The sequence below is a fragment of the Mesoplodon bidens genome (assembly GCF_964165515.1).
Source record: "Mesoplodon bidens genome assembly, chromosome: 3".
Taxonomy (NCBI): Eukaryota; Metazoa; Chordata; class Mammalia; order Artiodactyla; family Ziphiidae; genus Mesoplodon; species Mesoplodon bidens.
In genome coordinates this window covers 92,946,214-92,963,970 of record NC_138178.1, presented here as the reverse complement: position 1 = coordinate 92,963,970, position 17,757 = coordinate 92,946,214, and the positions used below count along the sequence as shown (strand labels likewise).

The 17,757-nt window shown below is 38.6% G+C and overlaps 2 protein-coding genes across 6 annotated transcripts in view; one reads left to right on the top strand and one right to left on the bottom strand.

The window, feature by feature from the left end:
• Nucleotides 1–10,433, bottom strand: part of ZNF106 (zinc finger protein 106) — a gene marked incomplete at its 5' end in the record, with an annotated part of 62,340 nt that extends 51,907 nt beyond the window's left edge. The window contains 3 exons of one of the 4 annotated variants that reach the window (XM_081229034.1): nt 3,300–3,392; nt 3,644–3,750; nt 10,252–10,433. In XM_081229034.1, the coding sequence (XP_081085160.1) occupies nt 3,300–3,321 (22 nt within the window). The remainder of the gene's footprint in view (nt 1–3,299; nt 3,393–3,643; nt 3,751–10,251) is intronic. The other 3 variants (XM_081229035.1, XM_081229036.1, XM_081229037.1) reach the window with 3 other exon arrangements.
• Nucleotides 10,434–13,253: 2,820 nt separating this feature from the next.
• The window catches only part of SNAP23 (synaptosome associated protein 23), a 31,907-nt gene continuing 27,403 nt past the window's right edge, over nt 13,254–17,757 (top strand). The window contains exon 1 of one of the 2 annotated variants that reach the window (XM_081229031.1): nt 13,254–13,361. The gene's annotated coding sequence lies outside the window, so the exon portion shown is untranslated. The other variant, XM_081229032.1, reaches the window with a different exon arrangement.

Sequence of the window (17,757 nt, the reverse complement as noted above, 5' to 3'; positions counted from 1 at the left end):
TCTATGACATGAATTAAAATCAATGCAAGCTGAGTGAGCCTTACTAACTGCTCACTATTCTTCTCAAAAAGCTTTGCTGTTCTCCGTGCATCTTATTGCTAACAGTCCATTCACTAATCTTCATCCACTTTATACAAGTATGACTATAATAACAATCATTTTCACTATTTCTTCTTTTTATAGAATCTTTTAAGTTCATGGGTGACCATACCACAGTATTACAGTAAAGCATTTATTTTAGCAGTTTTAATTTATGTTAACAGCTTTCTAAATGCCTCTGTCCTGTATTTAAAAAATCATTAAGTCTCTGAAAAGGTCACCATATATTTTATTAGATTTTAAGAAGGAATTTATGTGTCACTAAAGTAGTGGTATTTGCAAATTTTGGAATTTGCAAAAATCTCATATCCTTGTAAATGTCAAAAGCTCACATGCAGACTGTACATGTAGCAATGATGTATCCCAAATCCCAGCAATACAGTAAAAAATATGCTTAGACAAAATTAGCTGTTGTTCAAAAGTACAGTATTCCAAGAGCTTGAAAAACTTCCCAGGGCTCAAACTCACCTTGAAATTATCAGCCTAAAAAGTATACCTGTATAATATCCTCCTAAGTGGTCTCAGCACCCCCTCTCAAACTACTCTCAGGTAATCCTGTACTTTCCTAATTCCTTATACTACAGCAGAAGTAATCTTTTTAAAATGCAAACCTGATCATAATATTCCCTTGATTTTTCTCCCTATGTTGTATTTTGGAAAATTTCAAACACAGAAGTATTTAAAGAGTTTTATAGTGAATATTTCACACCCAGTTTACCATATACGCATATACCCACCACCTAGATTCTATGGTTACCATTTTACTCTACAGTACTTGCTTTATCAGATACCTATCCATCTATCTTTGGTCAGTCATGATGTATTATGATTTGTTAATATTTTGCCTAGAATTTTTTGGGTCTATGTTCATAAGACACACTGTTCTGTAATTTTTTTTATATAATTTTTTTTTTTTTAATTTGGCTGCGTTGGGTCTTCATTGCTACGTGTGGGCTTTCTCTAGTTGCAGCGAGCGGGGGTTACTCTTTGTTGCGGTGCACGGGCTTCTCATTGTGGTGGCTTCTCTTGTTGCAGAGCACGGGCTCTAGGCATACGGGCTTCAGTAATTGTGGCTCACGGGCTCTAGAGTGCAGACTCAGTAATTGTGGCGAAAGGGCTTAGCTGCTCTGAGGCATGTGGGATCTTCCCAGACCAGGGCTCAAACCCGTGTCCCCTGCATTGGCAGGTGGATTCTTTTTTTTCTTTTTTTAAAAAAATTATTTATTTATTTATTTTTGGCTGTGTTGGGTCTTCGTTTCTGTGCAAGGGCTTTTTCTAGTTGCGGCGAGCGGGGGCCACTCTTCATCGCGGTGCACGGGCCTCTCACTATCGCGGCCTCTCCTGTTGCGGAGCACAGGCTCCAGACGGGCAGGCTCAGTAGTTGTGGCTCATGGGCCCAGTTGCTCCACGGCATGTGGGATCTTCCCAGACCAAGGCTCGAACCCGTGGCCCCTGCATTAGCAGGCAGATTCTCAACCACTGCGCCACCAGGGAAGGCCGGCAGGTGGATTCTTAACCACTGAGCCACCAGGGAAGTCCCTGTAATTTTCTTTTCAATCTGTAATACCTTTATCAGGTTTTGGCCTCGTGAAATGAGTGCTTCCCTTTTGTCTATTTTCTGAAAGTTTATATAAGACTGATGTTATTTCTTCTTTAAATACTTGATAAAACTCATCAGTGAAACCCTTCTTTTTTTCATTAATTCTATTTCTTTAATATAAGCGTATTCAGATTTTAGCACATTGACATTTTTAGTACATTGACATTTAAGAAACTGTCCATTTATAGTGTCAAATTTGTTGGCATAAAGTTGTTTATAATATCCCCTTATTATCCTACAGGATCTGTAGTGATCCCTTTCATTTCTGATACTACTAATCTGTGTTATCTCTGTTTCTCATTATCAGTCAATCAAGTGGTTCATCAATATTGTTGATTTTTTTCAATGAACCAACCCTGGCTTTGTAATTTTGTCTATTGATTGTCTTTTTCTATTTCACTGATTTCTTCTATTGTCTTTATTATCTCTTCCCTTCTATCTACTTTGGGTTTATCTTGCTCTTCATCTACTAGCTTAAGGTAGAACTTTATTTAGCTCATTCATTATCTTTAAACCTTACTTTTCTAAAGAAGGTGTTTAAGTTATAAGTTTCCCTCTAAGAACTGCATTAGCTGTGTCCTACAAATATTTTAGCACTTTTAAATAAACTATAATAGTTTTAGATTTACAGAAAAGTTGCAAAAAACAATAGGAGAGTATCATATAGCCCACCCCTTTTCCTGTATTATTTACATCTCATATTAGTATAATTTGTCACAATTAATAAATCAATATTGATATATTATTAATTTAAGTCCATACTTTGTTTCCTCTTTTTTCACCTAGTATTCTTTTTCTCTTCCAGAATTTCAACAAGGATACCACATATGTTTAATCATCATGTCTCCTTAGGTTCCTCTTGGCTATAAGTTATCCCACAGATTTAGATGTTGTATTTTCATCATCCAGTTCAAAATATTTACTGATTTCTCTTACAATTTCTTCCTTGACTCATCGATTTACCAGTTTCACTGAATTTCCAAATATTTGCAGGGTTCTGTTTGACATCTTGATTTCTACTTTAATCCCACCATGGTGAAAGAAAATAGTCTGTAGTATTTCAACCCTTTTACATTTATTAAGACTTTATTTATAGACAAGCATCTGGCCTATACATACCTTTGGGGAACAAAGTGTATTCTGTAGTTGTTGGGTGGAAATCATCATCTATACTGATTTTTTTTGCCTGCTTAGATGTCTATCAATTGTTGAGAAAATTGTTAAAATCACTGTGATTGTTGTCTCTTTCTTCCTTTAATTGTATCCATTTTTGCTTCATGTATCTTGAAGCTCTGATATTAGGCACATACATATTTATGACTGTCTTCCTGAGGAACTGACCCTCTTATTATTATGAAATAACTGCCTTAATTCTGGCAATATACTTTATCTTGAAATCTACTTTATCTAATATGAATATAGACACTCCAGCCTTCTTATGCTGTTTGAAAGGTATATCTTTTGGCATTTACTTTTAGTCAATCTGTCTTTACGCACTGAATCAACATTTATTCCACTAAAGTAAATGAAATTACTGATATGGGTGGATTAATTCTACCATTTTATTATTTTTAATCTCCTATATTTTGTTTGGCTGTACCTGTTTCTGTCTTCTTTTGCATTATTCACTTCAATTTTTCTGCTAGCTTTTTAGCAATACTTCTTTGCATCATTTTTTTCCACAGTGGTTGCTCTAGGATAGAGAATATACATCCTTATCATTTTCATACTGTACTCAGTGTTAGTAACATGCCACTTCACATAATATGTAGAAACCCAGCAACAATACAGGTTCATTTACCCCCATTCCCATTCTATGATCTATGGTATATGTTTTATATCTACAATACATGATGAACTCCACAAGATGATTTTTTTAAACAATCATAGATAGTATTAGGAAATTAAAAGAAAAAAACAGTTTCTATTTATCCAGATATTTACCATTTCTGATGCTCTTCATTCCCTTAACAAAGATTCAAGTTTCCATCTGGTTTCATTTCCCTTCATCCTGAAGAAATTCCTTTAGCATTTCTTGTAATGTAGATCTGCTAGAAACAAATTCTCTTGGTTTTATGTGACAATATTTTTATTTTGCTTTCATTAATGAAGGCTATTCTACTGAATCTGGAATTCTGGGTTCTCGGATTTTTCTTTCAGCATTTTAACTATTCTCTATTCACTCTGGCCTCCATGATTACTCCCCTGTATATAACATGTTGGGTTTTTTTTGGCCACTTTCTAGATTTTTCCTTTTATTTTTGGTTTTTAGCAGTTTGACTATGAAAAATCCAGTCACGGTTTTCTTCATTTATAAACTAGAGGTTTTCTTGTCTTTACTTTTCTTGGTTTTGCTGAACTTATTGAATATGTCAATCTATGCCTTTCACTAAATTTGGGAAATTTTCAGCCGTTATATTTTCAAGTATTTTTTTTTCTTCCCCATTTTTTTTCCTCCTATTCTGGGATTCCAATTATGTGTGATGGATTTTTTGATATTGTTCTCAGGCCCTTTTTTCCTCCTACTCTTTTTCTGTTCCTCGCATTGAATTTCTATTGACCTTCAATTTCATGGATTCCTTCCTCAGTCATCTCCATTCTGCTGCTTAGCCCACCTAGTTTAATTTATTTCCAAAATTATGTTTTTCAGTCCTAGAATCTCTATTTGATCTTTTCTTAATCTCTTACTCATTCTTTATGAGCACATTTCCTTTGCATCATTTTCCTTTCCTTTACTAATAAATAGTTATAAAAGTTTAAAATCCTTTCCTGCTAATCCCAACATTTGGGTACTTTAGGGTCCGTCTCTGTAGATTGTCTTTTAACTTGAGAATAGGTTACATTTTCCTGATTCTCTGTACATGAGTAATTTTGGAATATATCCTGACTATTGTAAATATGTAATTGTTAAGTTAAATAACAAACATAACTGTTATTTGTGGAGACTCTGGATTCCTTTATATTCCTTTGAAGAGTGTTGATTTTAATTTTATTTATTTTTGTTCTAGTAAGTATCTAAATTGGTTGACTCAAACTGAAAACTCTGTTCCTCAGGTAGATGAGATCTTGATTCAGTTCTTTTATCTTGAGCTGGGCTTCTTGGAGTCTGCTCCACGCACGCATAGTTCTCAACAGTGTGCCAAGATTTGGGTAGAGTTTAGTCACAGAATTTGATGTTTCTATTCTCCAGGATTCTCCTCTTACTTTACAACACCTGTGACTGTCTTGAGCCTTATTTTTGGTTCTTTAGATCACAAAGACTAGCGGTTTACTATCAGAATTTTAACCATCCTACCTGGCACAAACTGGGGCCATGAAAATGAGAAACCACTCCTTGTAGTTCTGTTCCCCAAGTGTCAATTACCTTCCAGAATCTGTTTGCTTTTGGTAACTCTGCAGTGATTTTAGTTGTTTTATGTATTTCTGTCCAGATTTAATAGTTGTTATCTGCAGGAGGAGCTTAGTCATGACCAGAACTGGCTTCCCATGCTTGCACTTTTAAGTGCCCTCACTGTGTTTGAATAACTCCAGGCAATGGTCAAGTAGGTGGGGCTGATCAAAGAAGACATACTCCTCAATCTTGTGATGGAGTAAGAGGCCCTAGGCTTAGTGATGAAGTGTGCTGGAGTTTGGGTGACTCTTGAATGGCAGTTGTCTTTCATGAGGTGGCTCAGCATTCCAGTCTACTTCAATTTCACCTCCATCTAAACATGTGATTTATGAGTCCCTCAACCATACAAAGAAAATGCCTTTCTCACACACACTTATGTTTTCATGCCTCAGTCCCTCACTTTTAAAGGCCCTTCAATGGCATCCAATTATTTAAGACATAAACCAAAATATTTAACAAGTCTTACAAGGCCCACTGATATGATCCTTGTTTATGTGTACTACATAGGTTTGAGCCACTTTCCCCCTTGATCTCTGTGCACCAGACAAAATGGTATTTTCAGTTTTTCCCACCTAACATGCTCCTCCCACAGGGCTTTTTCTTATGCTGGTCCCTCTCTTTGGAATGCTCTTACTCCTTTCCATCTAGTTAACTACTCATCCTTCAAATCTCAGTCCAAATATCAGTTGCCTGAGGAAGCACTCCCTGATCTCCCAGACTAGGTATTTCCTCACTATACACTACTCCCCTAAGATCCAGTACCTTCTTTATACCACTTATCACAACTATGATTATTTCTGAGGCAGACAGAAGAGCAGCAGTTCTCAACCATATCAGACCCAATACCCTTTTTTCTAAAACATTATGGGAATTTTCATTCATATATAAATATGAGAGATTATTATAAGAATTCCCAGTGTGCTCCTCAGTCACCTTTCCAAATTGTCACCATACAATTTTTTTCTTTAAAGATATTTTTATACCTTCTTTTTATTGTAAATATTTTATAACACCTCCTTATCCTTCCTGAAATGAAATTCAGAGCTACTGTAACTTACACATGTAAATTTTGAAATAATGTGCTAGCTATAATAAAAAAGAAAATTTATCATAAAACAATATGTATTTCAACATATAAATGCTTTGGCATGATATTAAATAAGATTACAAATGTGACACTTACAAATATAGACAGATATAGGTATTTTATTGTTGATAAAAATACCATGAATAACACTGCTGTCTGTGATATGACCTTCCAAAATAGTGACCAACTCTTGATAAACTTTCTGAAACAAAGAAACCACAGTCTCTTGATTTACATGATAACTATGCTCTATGCAAAAAAATAATAATACTGTGTGTTTATATGTAAAACAAATTTGATTCTAGGCTCAGATAATCATAAACACATTTTTCACCTACGTGAAAAACCCTCTGGGACATTTGAAAGTGACACAAGATGTGGAATAACTTTTTACTATACATGGATGTCCCTTACACTGCAGGATGTCTAACATCCCTGATCTACATCCACTAAACTCAGTGTCACCCTCCCAATTATTTTGAAACCAAAAACACCCCTGCAAATTTCCAAACCTCCCTGAGTGATGATCCCCAAACCATCACTGAAAACCACTGCATTAGGGTAAAGGAAGAAAGCAAGATCTATATAGCCAGACTGCTTGGGTTTGAAACCTGGCTCTATCACTTACTAGCTGTGTGATCTTGAGCAAGTAATTTAATTTTTCTATACTTCAGTTTCCACTTATAAAATAAGAATATCAGTACCAATGTTAGAGGGCTGTTATGAGGAATAAATTAGAAAGTCCATAGTGTTTTGCACAAAGCAGGTACTAAATCTTTGCTATATTTAGTTATTAGTATTATTATTTGCTTAATAACTGCCTCTCCCAATAGAGTGTAAGCTCCACGACAGCAAGCTGGAATGCCTGTCTTGTTCACCATTTTATTCTAATTACGTGGCACACCATCTGGTATAGAATAGGTATGCAATATCTGTTGAATGAATGAAATCAGCAAAGATGTCTGTAACAGAAACATAATAAAAACTGGAGTATAACCTTCAACAGTAGTATTATTTTAGGTTATGCTACTAAGATACTTCTACATATGAATGTCAGAATTTACCCTGATGACATATACACATGTATAGAATATCTCCAGTGGGATACTCAAGAAACTAGTAACAGTCATTGCCTCTGGGAAAAAGAACTGAGGACATGGGGGTCAGGGATTTACTTTTCACTATAAATCCTTTTGTACTCTCCAAAAATTTAAGCAAAATACACATATACAGTTGACCCTTGAACAACATGGGGGTTAGGAGCTCTGACCCTCCTAACAGTCAAAAATCCATGTATAATTTGTAGTCAGCCCTCACTATATACCAATTCAACCAACCACAGATGATGCAATACTGTAGTATTTAATATTGTTTTAAAATCACCATATAAGTGGACCCATGCAGATCAAACCCATGCTGTCCAAGGGTCAACTGTATTATTGTTTTTAAAATTAAAAAAAAAATTTTTTTAACTCATAATATGTTTTTAAACAAAGAAGACTTTAGGCCCAAGAACCAAGACTATATAATGGTTCCAGGTAGGGAACTTTTTTGGAACTCCAGAAATCATCAAGAAGTTTGACTTTCACATATTTTGAACCTTCAGAGTGGTTCATTACAGGCTATCATACCACAAAGATCAATTCCAGTTTACTGATACTCCAAAAAGTCTAATCTCATTAGATATTGATTACCCACCTAAAAAGATACAAAGGGACAAATAGCATAACTACCAGGAGTAATAACGATTTCATATTTACATACTAGTCTATAGTTTACAAAATATGGTGGAAAAAGCGGGACCTTGGAATTAATGCAAAAATACCTAATTTACCACCTTGAGTAAATTTTGGTCTCTCCAAACTTCAATTCCTCTTCTATGAGAACAATGCCACCTAGTTATCAGGGTTTCAGTTTAGAGAAAAAAAAAAAAGAGAGAATTTCTTGCAGTGAGTTTTGTCTTTTTAAAGATAATTATTTGTATTTTGAATAGTTAACAGAAGTTTCAAAATTATAAAGGTACAAAAGGGCTTACAGCTGGTTTCAAGGGGTGAAATGCAACTTTACAAGGAAAGACTCAGACTTACCACCTGAACCCACTAATCAATCTTAGCACCACTATCCTGGGGAAAACTAGACTACACAGCCTGATCTTTGATATAGTCCCCAAAGTGTTTACCTGAACTAATCAAGTATTACCTCTACCTTCAAGTCTGTAGTAACATGTTAAATGATAACACTAGGAATCAATCAGATAAATCCAGATAATTGTACAACGTTCTTTGAGTCATGATGAAAAAAGAAAAGGGAAAGAAAAAAAGGTAACTTCTAGACTTAAAAAGACTTCAAGAGACATAACAGTCAAACTCAATGCACAAACTTTGATTGGAAGATGGATCAAAAATGGTAAAAACAAAAAAAAGGAATAATTTGGGGAAATTTTAAAAGGATTGGGTATGAGATAATATAGAGAAATTATTGTTGTTCAGTGTATTATATAGGTTATGCAAAAAATGTTCTTTTTATTAGAAACACATATTAAAGTATTTAGGGGTGAAATGTCAGGAATAAAAACAAAAACAGCAGAATATTAACAGATTTTAAAATCTGAGTGATCGATTTACAGGGGATTCAAAATAGTATTTTTCCTACTTTTCTGGATGTTTATAAGTTTTCATTTAAAAAAAAAAAAGGCTTATAGAGAAAATTATTCCTCTCCCACTGGCTGGTGACTCCCAGCCACCTCCAACTTATCACTGTTACCAGTTTCTTATGTATTCTTCCAGAGATATTCTATGCATGTATATACGTACAATAATCACCGCTCACAGTTTTTCCTTTTTAAATATCTTCCTTTTAATCAAAGCAATTGGTTGTGAACTAACCTGATCTTGTATCTTTAATTAAGGCTCCTATCATTTTCTAGATTCAATAGTTAACTCTAGAAACTATAACTGTAGTATAGTTGCTTCTCAACATAAGTGCTTACAATATCTAACTTGATGTAACAAGAAAAGGATGAGATTTGTCATCGTATGTGAATTTCACCACCTCACCACTTACCCTAGCTAGGTTATCTTGAGCAAATTACCAAACTCTCAGCGACCGCATCTGAAATGTGCTCCAAAAAAAACCACCTTTCATTATAATATCTCATTAATTTTTTGTGACAGACCTGAGTGTATCTGGCACATGTGTAGTAGGTGTTAGATAAATCCTAGTTGAATCTAAATATTACCTTCCATTGTTTCACTCACTTGAGAACAGGGCTTAAAACAAATTTTAAGATTTTCCATGGGGCTTAGAAGAGTATTAGGCTCTTAGTAAGTGCTCAAAAGTTATTTTGGCTTGAGTAAATTTGATATAAACCATTATGGTGGAAAAAGACTCATTTGTTAGGTAAGAGAACTTTCCTTAACTAGGATGGGAGTCCCAAATTGCTAAAAGCCATGGAAATCTCAAACTTCCCAACAAGATGGCTTAATCTGACTCTCAAAGATGATTAAATTGAGCAGGCTGAAGGGGAAGTGGGGTGCAAAGCATTTCCTCTCCATAAGTATGCACTGAGATTTGGACTAAATATTAAATTGACCCATAGTAAGCGCTCCATAATTAGCAGCTATTATTAAGACGAATCCCACAGGGAGAGAAGACCGAAGGAAAAAGGAAAAAGAACGAAGGCTGTCAGTCACAAGAGGTGGAAAGGTGTCCGTGGCCTGAGACTTGTAGGCCATAAAAGGCACCTGGGTCTATGGGCTCCCTGCGGCCCCGGTGGGGCGAAGGAGGTCAGCGACCTCTCCGAAAGGTCAAGCCTCTGGAGCCACGTTTCCCTCTGGAGCTGGAAGCAGAGCCGGAACGCCCCCGCGAGAACCTGTACCCGGAAGCCAGAAGCACCGCCTGCCCGTAAACCCCCGCCGATTCTGGGAGAGCGGACGACCCACCGCGCCGGCGCCGCAGCCCCCAGGAGCAGAGACCTGCCGCGTCCTGAAGCCCAACATCCTCCCTAAAGTGGCAGACCACCGGGACCCTCGGGCTCCAATACGCCTCAGTGCAACCCGGCCCTTGGATACTCACACTTACAGCCGAACCCTCTTACTCCATCAGGCCTCCGAGGCCCCAGCGACGGAGCCCACTGACGCCCCAGCCGCCCCCCTCAGCTTCGGGTCCGGGGGCCCGCTCCGGACCCGCTGCCCGCCTGGCACGCCGCCGCCGCCGCCAGAGCGCAGGCGCACAGCGCCGCCGTCGCACTCCCTTTTTTTTCCCTCTGCGCTCAGCCTTTCTCAATAACCTAGCTTTATTTGAACACACGAGAGTGAACAACGGACACAGAGGAAAAAGGCTTTACTGCAAAAGAATGGAAGAAGACCAAAGGGTGGAAGAGTTCATCCGCTGCACCGGACGGTGCTGTGACCAGCCTCCCTCGTTTCTTTTTCATTCTTTTTGCTCTTTCTGGGCCTCCCTCTTGCTCCTACTCTCTTCCTAAGTCCCGACCATTCCCTTTAGGTAGTGGCAACTGTTGTGGCTAAATTTCCAACCACGCCTTCCTTGTAAAATTTTTTGAAACTTGATGGAAGGTGCAAGAGCTTTAGAACAGACAGACCTCAGGTCAAATCTTGACCTAGGTACTAGTAATTTGTGATATTGGGAAAATTACAAGTTTTCTTGAACCTCACTTCCCTCAGAGTTAAAATTAGGATACTGATATCTTATCTCTCAGGGTGTTGCTGGGAGTGAATGACAAAACATAGGTCAAGTGCCTGTCCATGAATGGTGCCTAAATCCATCAACACCAATGATTATATTCTTATTAGTACCTAATGTATTTATATTCATCATTAAAGTTAGCCCATAACCATTCCCTCAGGATCTTCTTTTAGTGACTAAAACTAGTCAGATAAACCAAGTTACATTAAAGTTGATAATGATGTGAATTTCCTATATTACTGAAAACTTCTAATAATGTCTATGTTTAACAAGACCTTCAATGCCTCAAATCAAATTAAGCAGCTCCCTCCATCTATGTGTAAATCCAGATTTGCTTCTAGAGGATTGAGGAACTTATTCCAATTCTGTATTCGTGACATCACAAGTCTTTGAAACACCAAGGTGTGGGGTATGCTGCCCATTCTCTCTTTTAAAGGCATGCAGTGTAAGAATTGCTTTACCCTGTAATCTCAGGGCCACAGTCCAAGAGAAAGCTTATAGAAGACCAAGGTCAGCTGTTGGTGGGCATCAAGGTAATCGTAGATCAATGTTTTTCAACCTTGGCACTATTCACATTTTGGAAATAACACTTGTGCTGTCCTGTGCACTGCAGGATATGCAGCAGCATCCTTGGACACTACATGCCTATAGTACCCCCCTTATGACTCCCACCTCCCACACATACATACCTGTTGTCCTGACAGTCAAAAATATCTCCCAAAGGAAAAAAAAAATCTCCAGACTCTGCCAAATGTTCTCTGGGAGCAAAAATATCCTTGGTTGAGAACCACAGCATTATACCAGCCACCATCCCAACCCTAAATGAACTCATTTTCTCCACTTCTACCCTCAAGAAGTGATTACTGCTTAAGAAAGCCACGCAGGAGGGCAGAAACTGGTGAGTTCAAGTTTTCCAATCTTATACAGGCCCTCAACACCACTTACCTGTCCTACTACTTTTCTCTGGTCAACTTGCTCCATCAATTTCTACAACAATATTCCAAATCTTCTCCACCTTTCTTAAAACTCCTCTTTATCAGTAGGTGACCTTGTCTCCTACTTCACAGAGGAAACAGAGACCATCAGATGAGAAATTCTTTAACTTCCTGTTACTAAACATACAAACTTACAAATACTTCCTCTCATTAAAATTGAGGAGATATCTTCTCTATCTTGTTTCCAAGAACTTTCCTTCCAACAGTGCTTTAGATTGCCTCTACTCTTACCCACTCAAGATTTTAACCTACTGACTAACCCTTCTCTTTAAAACAGTTTTTTCTCAGTTGTATCTTCCCTATCATGCTTAAGTTTCTCCTGTCTTAATTCTAATAACAACAACAACAAAAAAAAAAACAGAAACAAAAGAACTTTGACCCCTTGTCATCCTCTTTCCAGCCTCCCTTCAAGACCAAACTCTCCAAAAGCATTCTACAATTTGTCCCCGTTTCTGCAACTCCTCTGTCTTCAAACTAGTACAATCTATCTTTCAACCTCATCATTTCACCACATAGCTTTCACTAAGATCACCAGTGTTACTAAATTGAAAAGATATTTCTCAGGGTTCATCTTCCTTGACTCCTTAGGAACAGACAACTCCTTTGAAACTCTTTTTATTTCCAGCACTATGCTTTACTCTTAGAGGTGCCTGGAACCGTTTCCGGACCTGCTTAAAACCCTTCAATATTTTCAGTGATCATGGGAAAGTGCAGGTTCACTAGTCCAAAAATGCAAGATCTTCCAAGATCTGGCCATTGCCAACTTTTAAAAACTCATTCCCCCCTTCACCGGATGATATACGATGAACTTTAAGCCTCTAAGTAGGATGAACTACAAGGAAATTTCCAGAAGGCGCTATGTTCTTCTTGGACTCTCCAGTGCCCACAGTCTGGAAATCTCTATCTCCCTCCCGGACTTCCGGGGGAACTCCTGCTTATCCTTCATGATTCAAAAGTCACTTCCTCCGGGAACCCTTCCAGATACTCCTAAGAATAAAGCGCTTAGTTCATTGTGCGCCAGCAGCGCCTAGGATTTTCTATTTGTCAAGCATTATATTCAGTCCACCATAATTTGTTTACATATCTTTCTCCCAAATCTAGACGGAGGGTAGGGAAGGCATTCTATTCGCCTTCTTTTCCTCAGCATTCATCCCGCACAGTGCCTGGCACACTGTTTGCCCTCAGTAAATGTTTGCTGTGTGAACACTTCCCACCTTCGCGCGGGACTCGAATTATCCGGTTAACGGGCGAGTCCCCGGGCTCTCCGCCTGCGTGGCAAGGAGATTTAAAGCCTCCGCACGGTGATTGGCTCCAGCTGCAGGGGTGTGTCCGCGCCCCCACCCACCCCCCCGCGCTGGGGAAGTGCGCAGGCGCGCAGGTCCGGAGAGCGCAGGCGCAAAAAGGGGGCAGCTGGGGCTCAGCCTGGGGTCCGGCCTGCGGGTGTCCGAGCTGCCGCGGCCGGAGAGGAGTGGCCGGAACTGCTTGGTGAGTCTCCAGGAGTGGGGCTGAGGGAGCTGACCGGATGAAGATTGGGATCATAATCCCAGGGAGAAAGAGTATATCGTGACGGTTGAAAAGTTGGTGGCGTCGGGCTTAAGGGGAGGAGCGGGCGCTCTGGCCCCGACTGGGCAGGTCCGGCCCGGATCGAGGACGCGAGGTGCCTGGAGACTATCTAGGGGCCAGAGGAGGAAGGGTGGAGAGATGATGGTTCTCTGGACCCTTCCTTGAAACCTAGAAGAGGTAAACTCCCACTCCCTCACCTCCCACCCTCGCAGTGTTGCTGCGATCGGGATTAATAGACTGTATGGTGGCCACAGTGATCAGATAACTCTGAACTAGTTGTTTGAAGGTTTCTGAGGTTCATGGCATTGGAGAGTCCATGCTCTCCAGGAAAGTCCATTCTTACCTCGCGGCTTTACTGAAGACACACGAAGGAAAGGGTGGGTAAAAGATCGAATTCCACGGAGTAAGGGGGGCGGGGGAAAGTCCTGGAAAGTACTATTTTACCTGGGACTTTTTTTCATTGTTAGTCACCGCAATACTAGGGAAAGCAGGTGGGAATTAGAGGAAACCGAAAGTCGTCAAAGTTGGGAAAAGAAGATGAGAAAAGGGGTAGTATTTTGCCTTTTGCTACTTGTCATCTACTTCGGGGAGGGGTGGGGACTATTGGGAGAGGAGAGTTATGGACACTGGCAGCTTCTGACAGTGTTCCCTTTGCCTTGTGAAAATAATGTAGCTTCTTAGTAGCAGATATTTCGAGAATTGAGAGTGATATTACTCCATCTGCCCTGGTGCCCTTAAGCCTGGTTTTCAGATGTCCGGGTGAAATACTGCAGCTGTGACCAGATAGAAATGGTTCTCCCACTTTCTTGTTTTGCCTGGAAAATACCACACTTGAAATTCATGAGACATCATTAGCAAGAATACTTTGACATCTAATCTTAAAATATTTCGTAGTAAAATTTGAAAATATTAATATTTCTGCCACCAGTAAAGTTGATGCCAAAGGCATCCAGTGATCGCTGGTCATTCATTCCTTTGGCAAGAGGTAATGAGAAGAAACACAGTCATATAAATATTAACAAATATTGATATTAGAAAAACTTCTTACATTACCCTGCTCCTTTGACAGGTCATGTGAAAGTAAATAAAATGATCATATAACAACCTACAACTTAAATATTTTTCAGTGTTGCTAGGGTTCTTTTTTTAGGTGCTTGTGGTATGTGGGTATGCACTAGAAAATTGCTGTTATCTTAATTCCAGAATAGGAATGACTTACTGTGCCATTATTTTCTTAACAATATTATACTCTTTCCTACAAACAGTAGAATTTCTGTATGCATCTTAGTGTTTGTTTCTTTTACTCTAAATCAACTTTAGTAACAAGCTCACTGAACTAAAGGTCACATCTCTTCTAATCATTCAGAGCACAACCTTGAACCAAGAGGAGAGCAAACAAACAAACAGGTCCTGTTGCTCATGGGACAACTATGGTACTTCACTTGGCATGAACCATACCACCATCATGAATTATGCATTTTAGAAGATCGTCTGTGTTACTATTTTAGATCATATTTTAATAGACTTTCTTTTAAACATTACCCTCTTCCAAAGTGATAATTTGTGAAATCACAGTTTTGCTATATTTTATAACTTTTTCTAGTGCATATTATAATAAATACATAAGTATTAAGTGCATAAGTATTGCTGTATAACAACTAAAATAATTTCTTGTTCTTGCTCTGCACTTTGGAAAATACTGCTTTGGGCCTAATCTACTCATTTTTAAGAGAAAGTGAAGATTGAACTACCTAAACTCTAAGGCCAGTGGACTCCAAAATTCTGTGAGCCTTGTGATGATGGCCTTCATTATTGTGACACAGTTCTAACAAACTTACTTATCTGGTTTCACCAGAATAGCAAAAGTGAAAAAGAGGATGTGTGCTCTTTGACATTTTTGTGTGAAATCAGCTGCTTTTTGTTTTGTTTCCTCTGAATTAAGGTGCTTTGTTTTCCTCCTGTGTGTTCCTCTGTCTTAAATATTCTGGAAATCTGTTTTTTAACTGTGTTTGTACTCTGTGTTATGTATATGTTAACATTTATAATATATGATGTTGCTTGCATCTAAGAGTGCTGAACTTTTTATTCCAGTGCCATATTTTGTTTCCAGCTCTGTAGATTGACAGAGAAGTAGATGACAAGGACTGGTTTTTTCTTTGTCTTGGGCGGGTAGAGGCTTGGAACAGATGGATCCAGTGCCTCTAACAATTGGAGGAAGTGGATTGTGGAGCCAGGAAACAGCATCCACTGTTCTTTTTGTAATATTGGGGGGTGGAGATGGGATTCCATTTGCAGTCCTTTAAGTCACTGACATTTTGGTTTTGATTTCAGTTTAGGTTGAATCGCTACTAAAATATTTAAATCACTGTTCACTATGTTTTTCTAGAATTCCCTCATCTTAAAATCTTAACATTTATTTTAACAAGGTTTGACAATTGAGATTACCTTTAGACTGCCTCTTGATACTTATAAAATAAAATCCAAACTTCTTGGTATAGGATATAAGCCCTTCATAACCTCTCTCCTACCTGCCTTTTTTTTTTTTTTTTTTTTTGCGGTACGCGGACCTCTCACTGTTGTGGCCTCTCCTGTTGCGGAGCACAGGCTCCGGACGCGCAGGCTCAGTGGCCATCGGGGCACGAACCCGTGTCCCTGCATCGGCAGGCGGACTCTCAACCGCTGCGCCACCAGGGAAGCCCCCTACCTGCTTTTTAAAGCCATCCTGCCTCCTCTGTACACAGGCACATACATACACACGTTATATTCCTGCATGACTACGTTGTGGCACTTCTTTTTTTTTTTCCTTTTGGCGGTGTGGTGTAGCTCATGGGGTCTTAGTTCCCTGACCAGGGATTGAACCCGGGCCCCAGCAGTGAAAGCACCGAATCCTAACCACTGGACCACTAGGGAATTCCCTGTGGCACTTCTTTAATAGTCCAAAATCACAATTTTCTTAGAGTTGATTGTGCTTTGATTCCCAAATCACAATCCTGAGAGGTATTTAATAATTATTATGAAAAATTATAATAGTTTTAGTTAGCATTACATTCTAGCAGGGTTCTAAATGCTTTGTATAAATTAACTCAATCCTTATAACAACACTTGAAGTAAGCATTATATTCTCATTTAATGAGAAAACTGAAGAACAGAGAAGTTAAGTAAGCAATAGTCATGATTTGAAACCATTATGCCTCCAAATTCTGGCCACTTAACCACTACACCATATTGCTTTTTATATAAACAAGAATGCCATTCAATCTGCTGTGGGGGATATTCCTTTCCAGGGATCTGAATGCTTATGTTTTCTGCCTGTGGCACCTGACTCTTCCCATCAGAATATTTGAGAAACTTACCAGAAAGCATCTAAGTAAACTTGGAATTAGGGCCAAAATACTTGGATGGTTTAGGTGAATATTTCTCTCAGGCAAGGTAAAGCCATGCCAGTCCTCCCCACCTCACACTTGGTATTTCCCTGGCAGATACCATACTTATGTCTGCCAGACTGCGTCTTTCTCTTCCCTGGGGAATGACTGCTGCATTCTTGAGCCTCCTTATCTTTCATATAGATCATCCCTTTTCTGTTCTCACGGCCTTTCCTTTAGACGTGGTCAATGTAATTAATTATAATCACACCTAGATCTTCCTCCCCAAGATTATATCCTGATCACTTAGAGTAGAATTGCAGAATTTCCAAGGCTGAGCAGTACTTGAAAACTAGGTGTTGGACATCAAGCAATTAAGTTATAATAGGTGCTTCTGTAAAACTGAAGTGTAATTTTGATCTTTTTGGTTAGTGATCTTTAGTGGTACTTTCTCCCTCAGTAGTATGATTTCTGTCTTGATTCTTGTGCTTCAGCGGTCTTTGAAACCAAGGTATTTAATAGGTATGATTCAGAGGTGTACTTCTTATATTTGCATAGCTTTGGGGCTTTGGTATAAGAATTGCTAAAGTTGTTCCTATAGGGGGAAGTAGAAGGAAGAAATGAACCCTAACATAAATAAGACTCTCATCTCATCTAAATGCTTTCAGGAACAATTAAATTTCCTAATCAGAGCATGTATTCTTTTTGGCCTAACCTAGAATGTTTAGAGTATTTTGGAATACCATGTACCTGTACTTTGTGAGTATAAGTGTGAACATTTTTTCTTCCTTCCTTTCTTCTTTCTTTGTGTGCGAACACTTTTAATGTTCCATATTAAAAATGGAATCTAAGAATGAAACATATTTCTAAAGAGAAACTAAATTCTTTTATGCAGTAAGTGACGGTTCATATCTGAATTTCTCCTTCGTTCTCTGTAATCCTTTTTTCTATTCTTT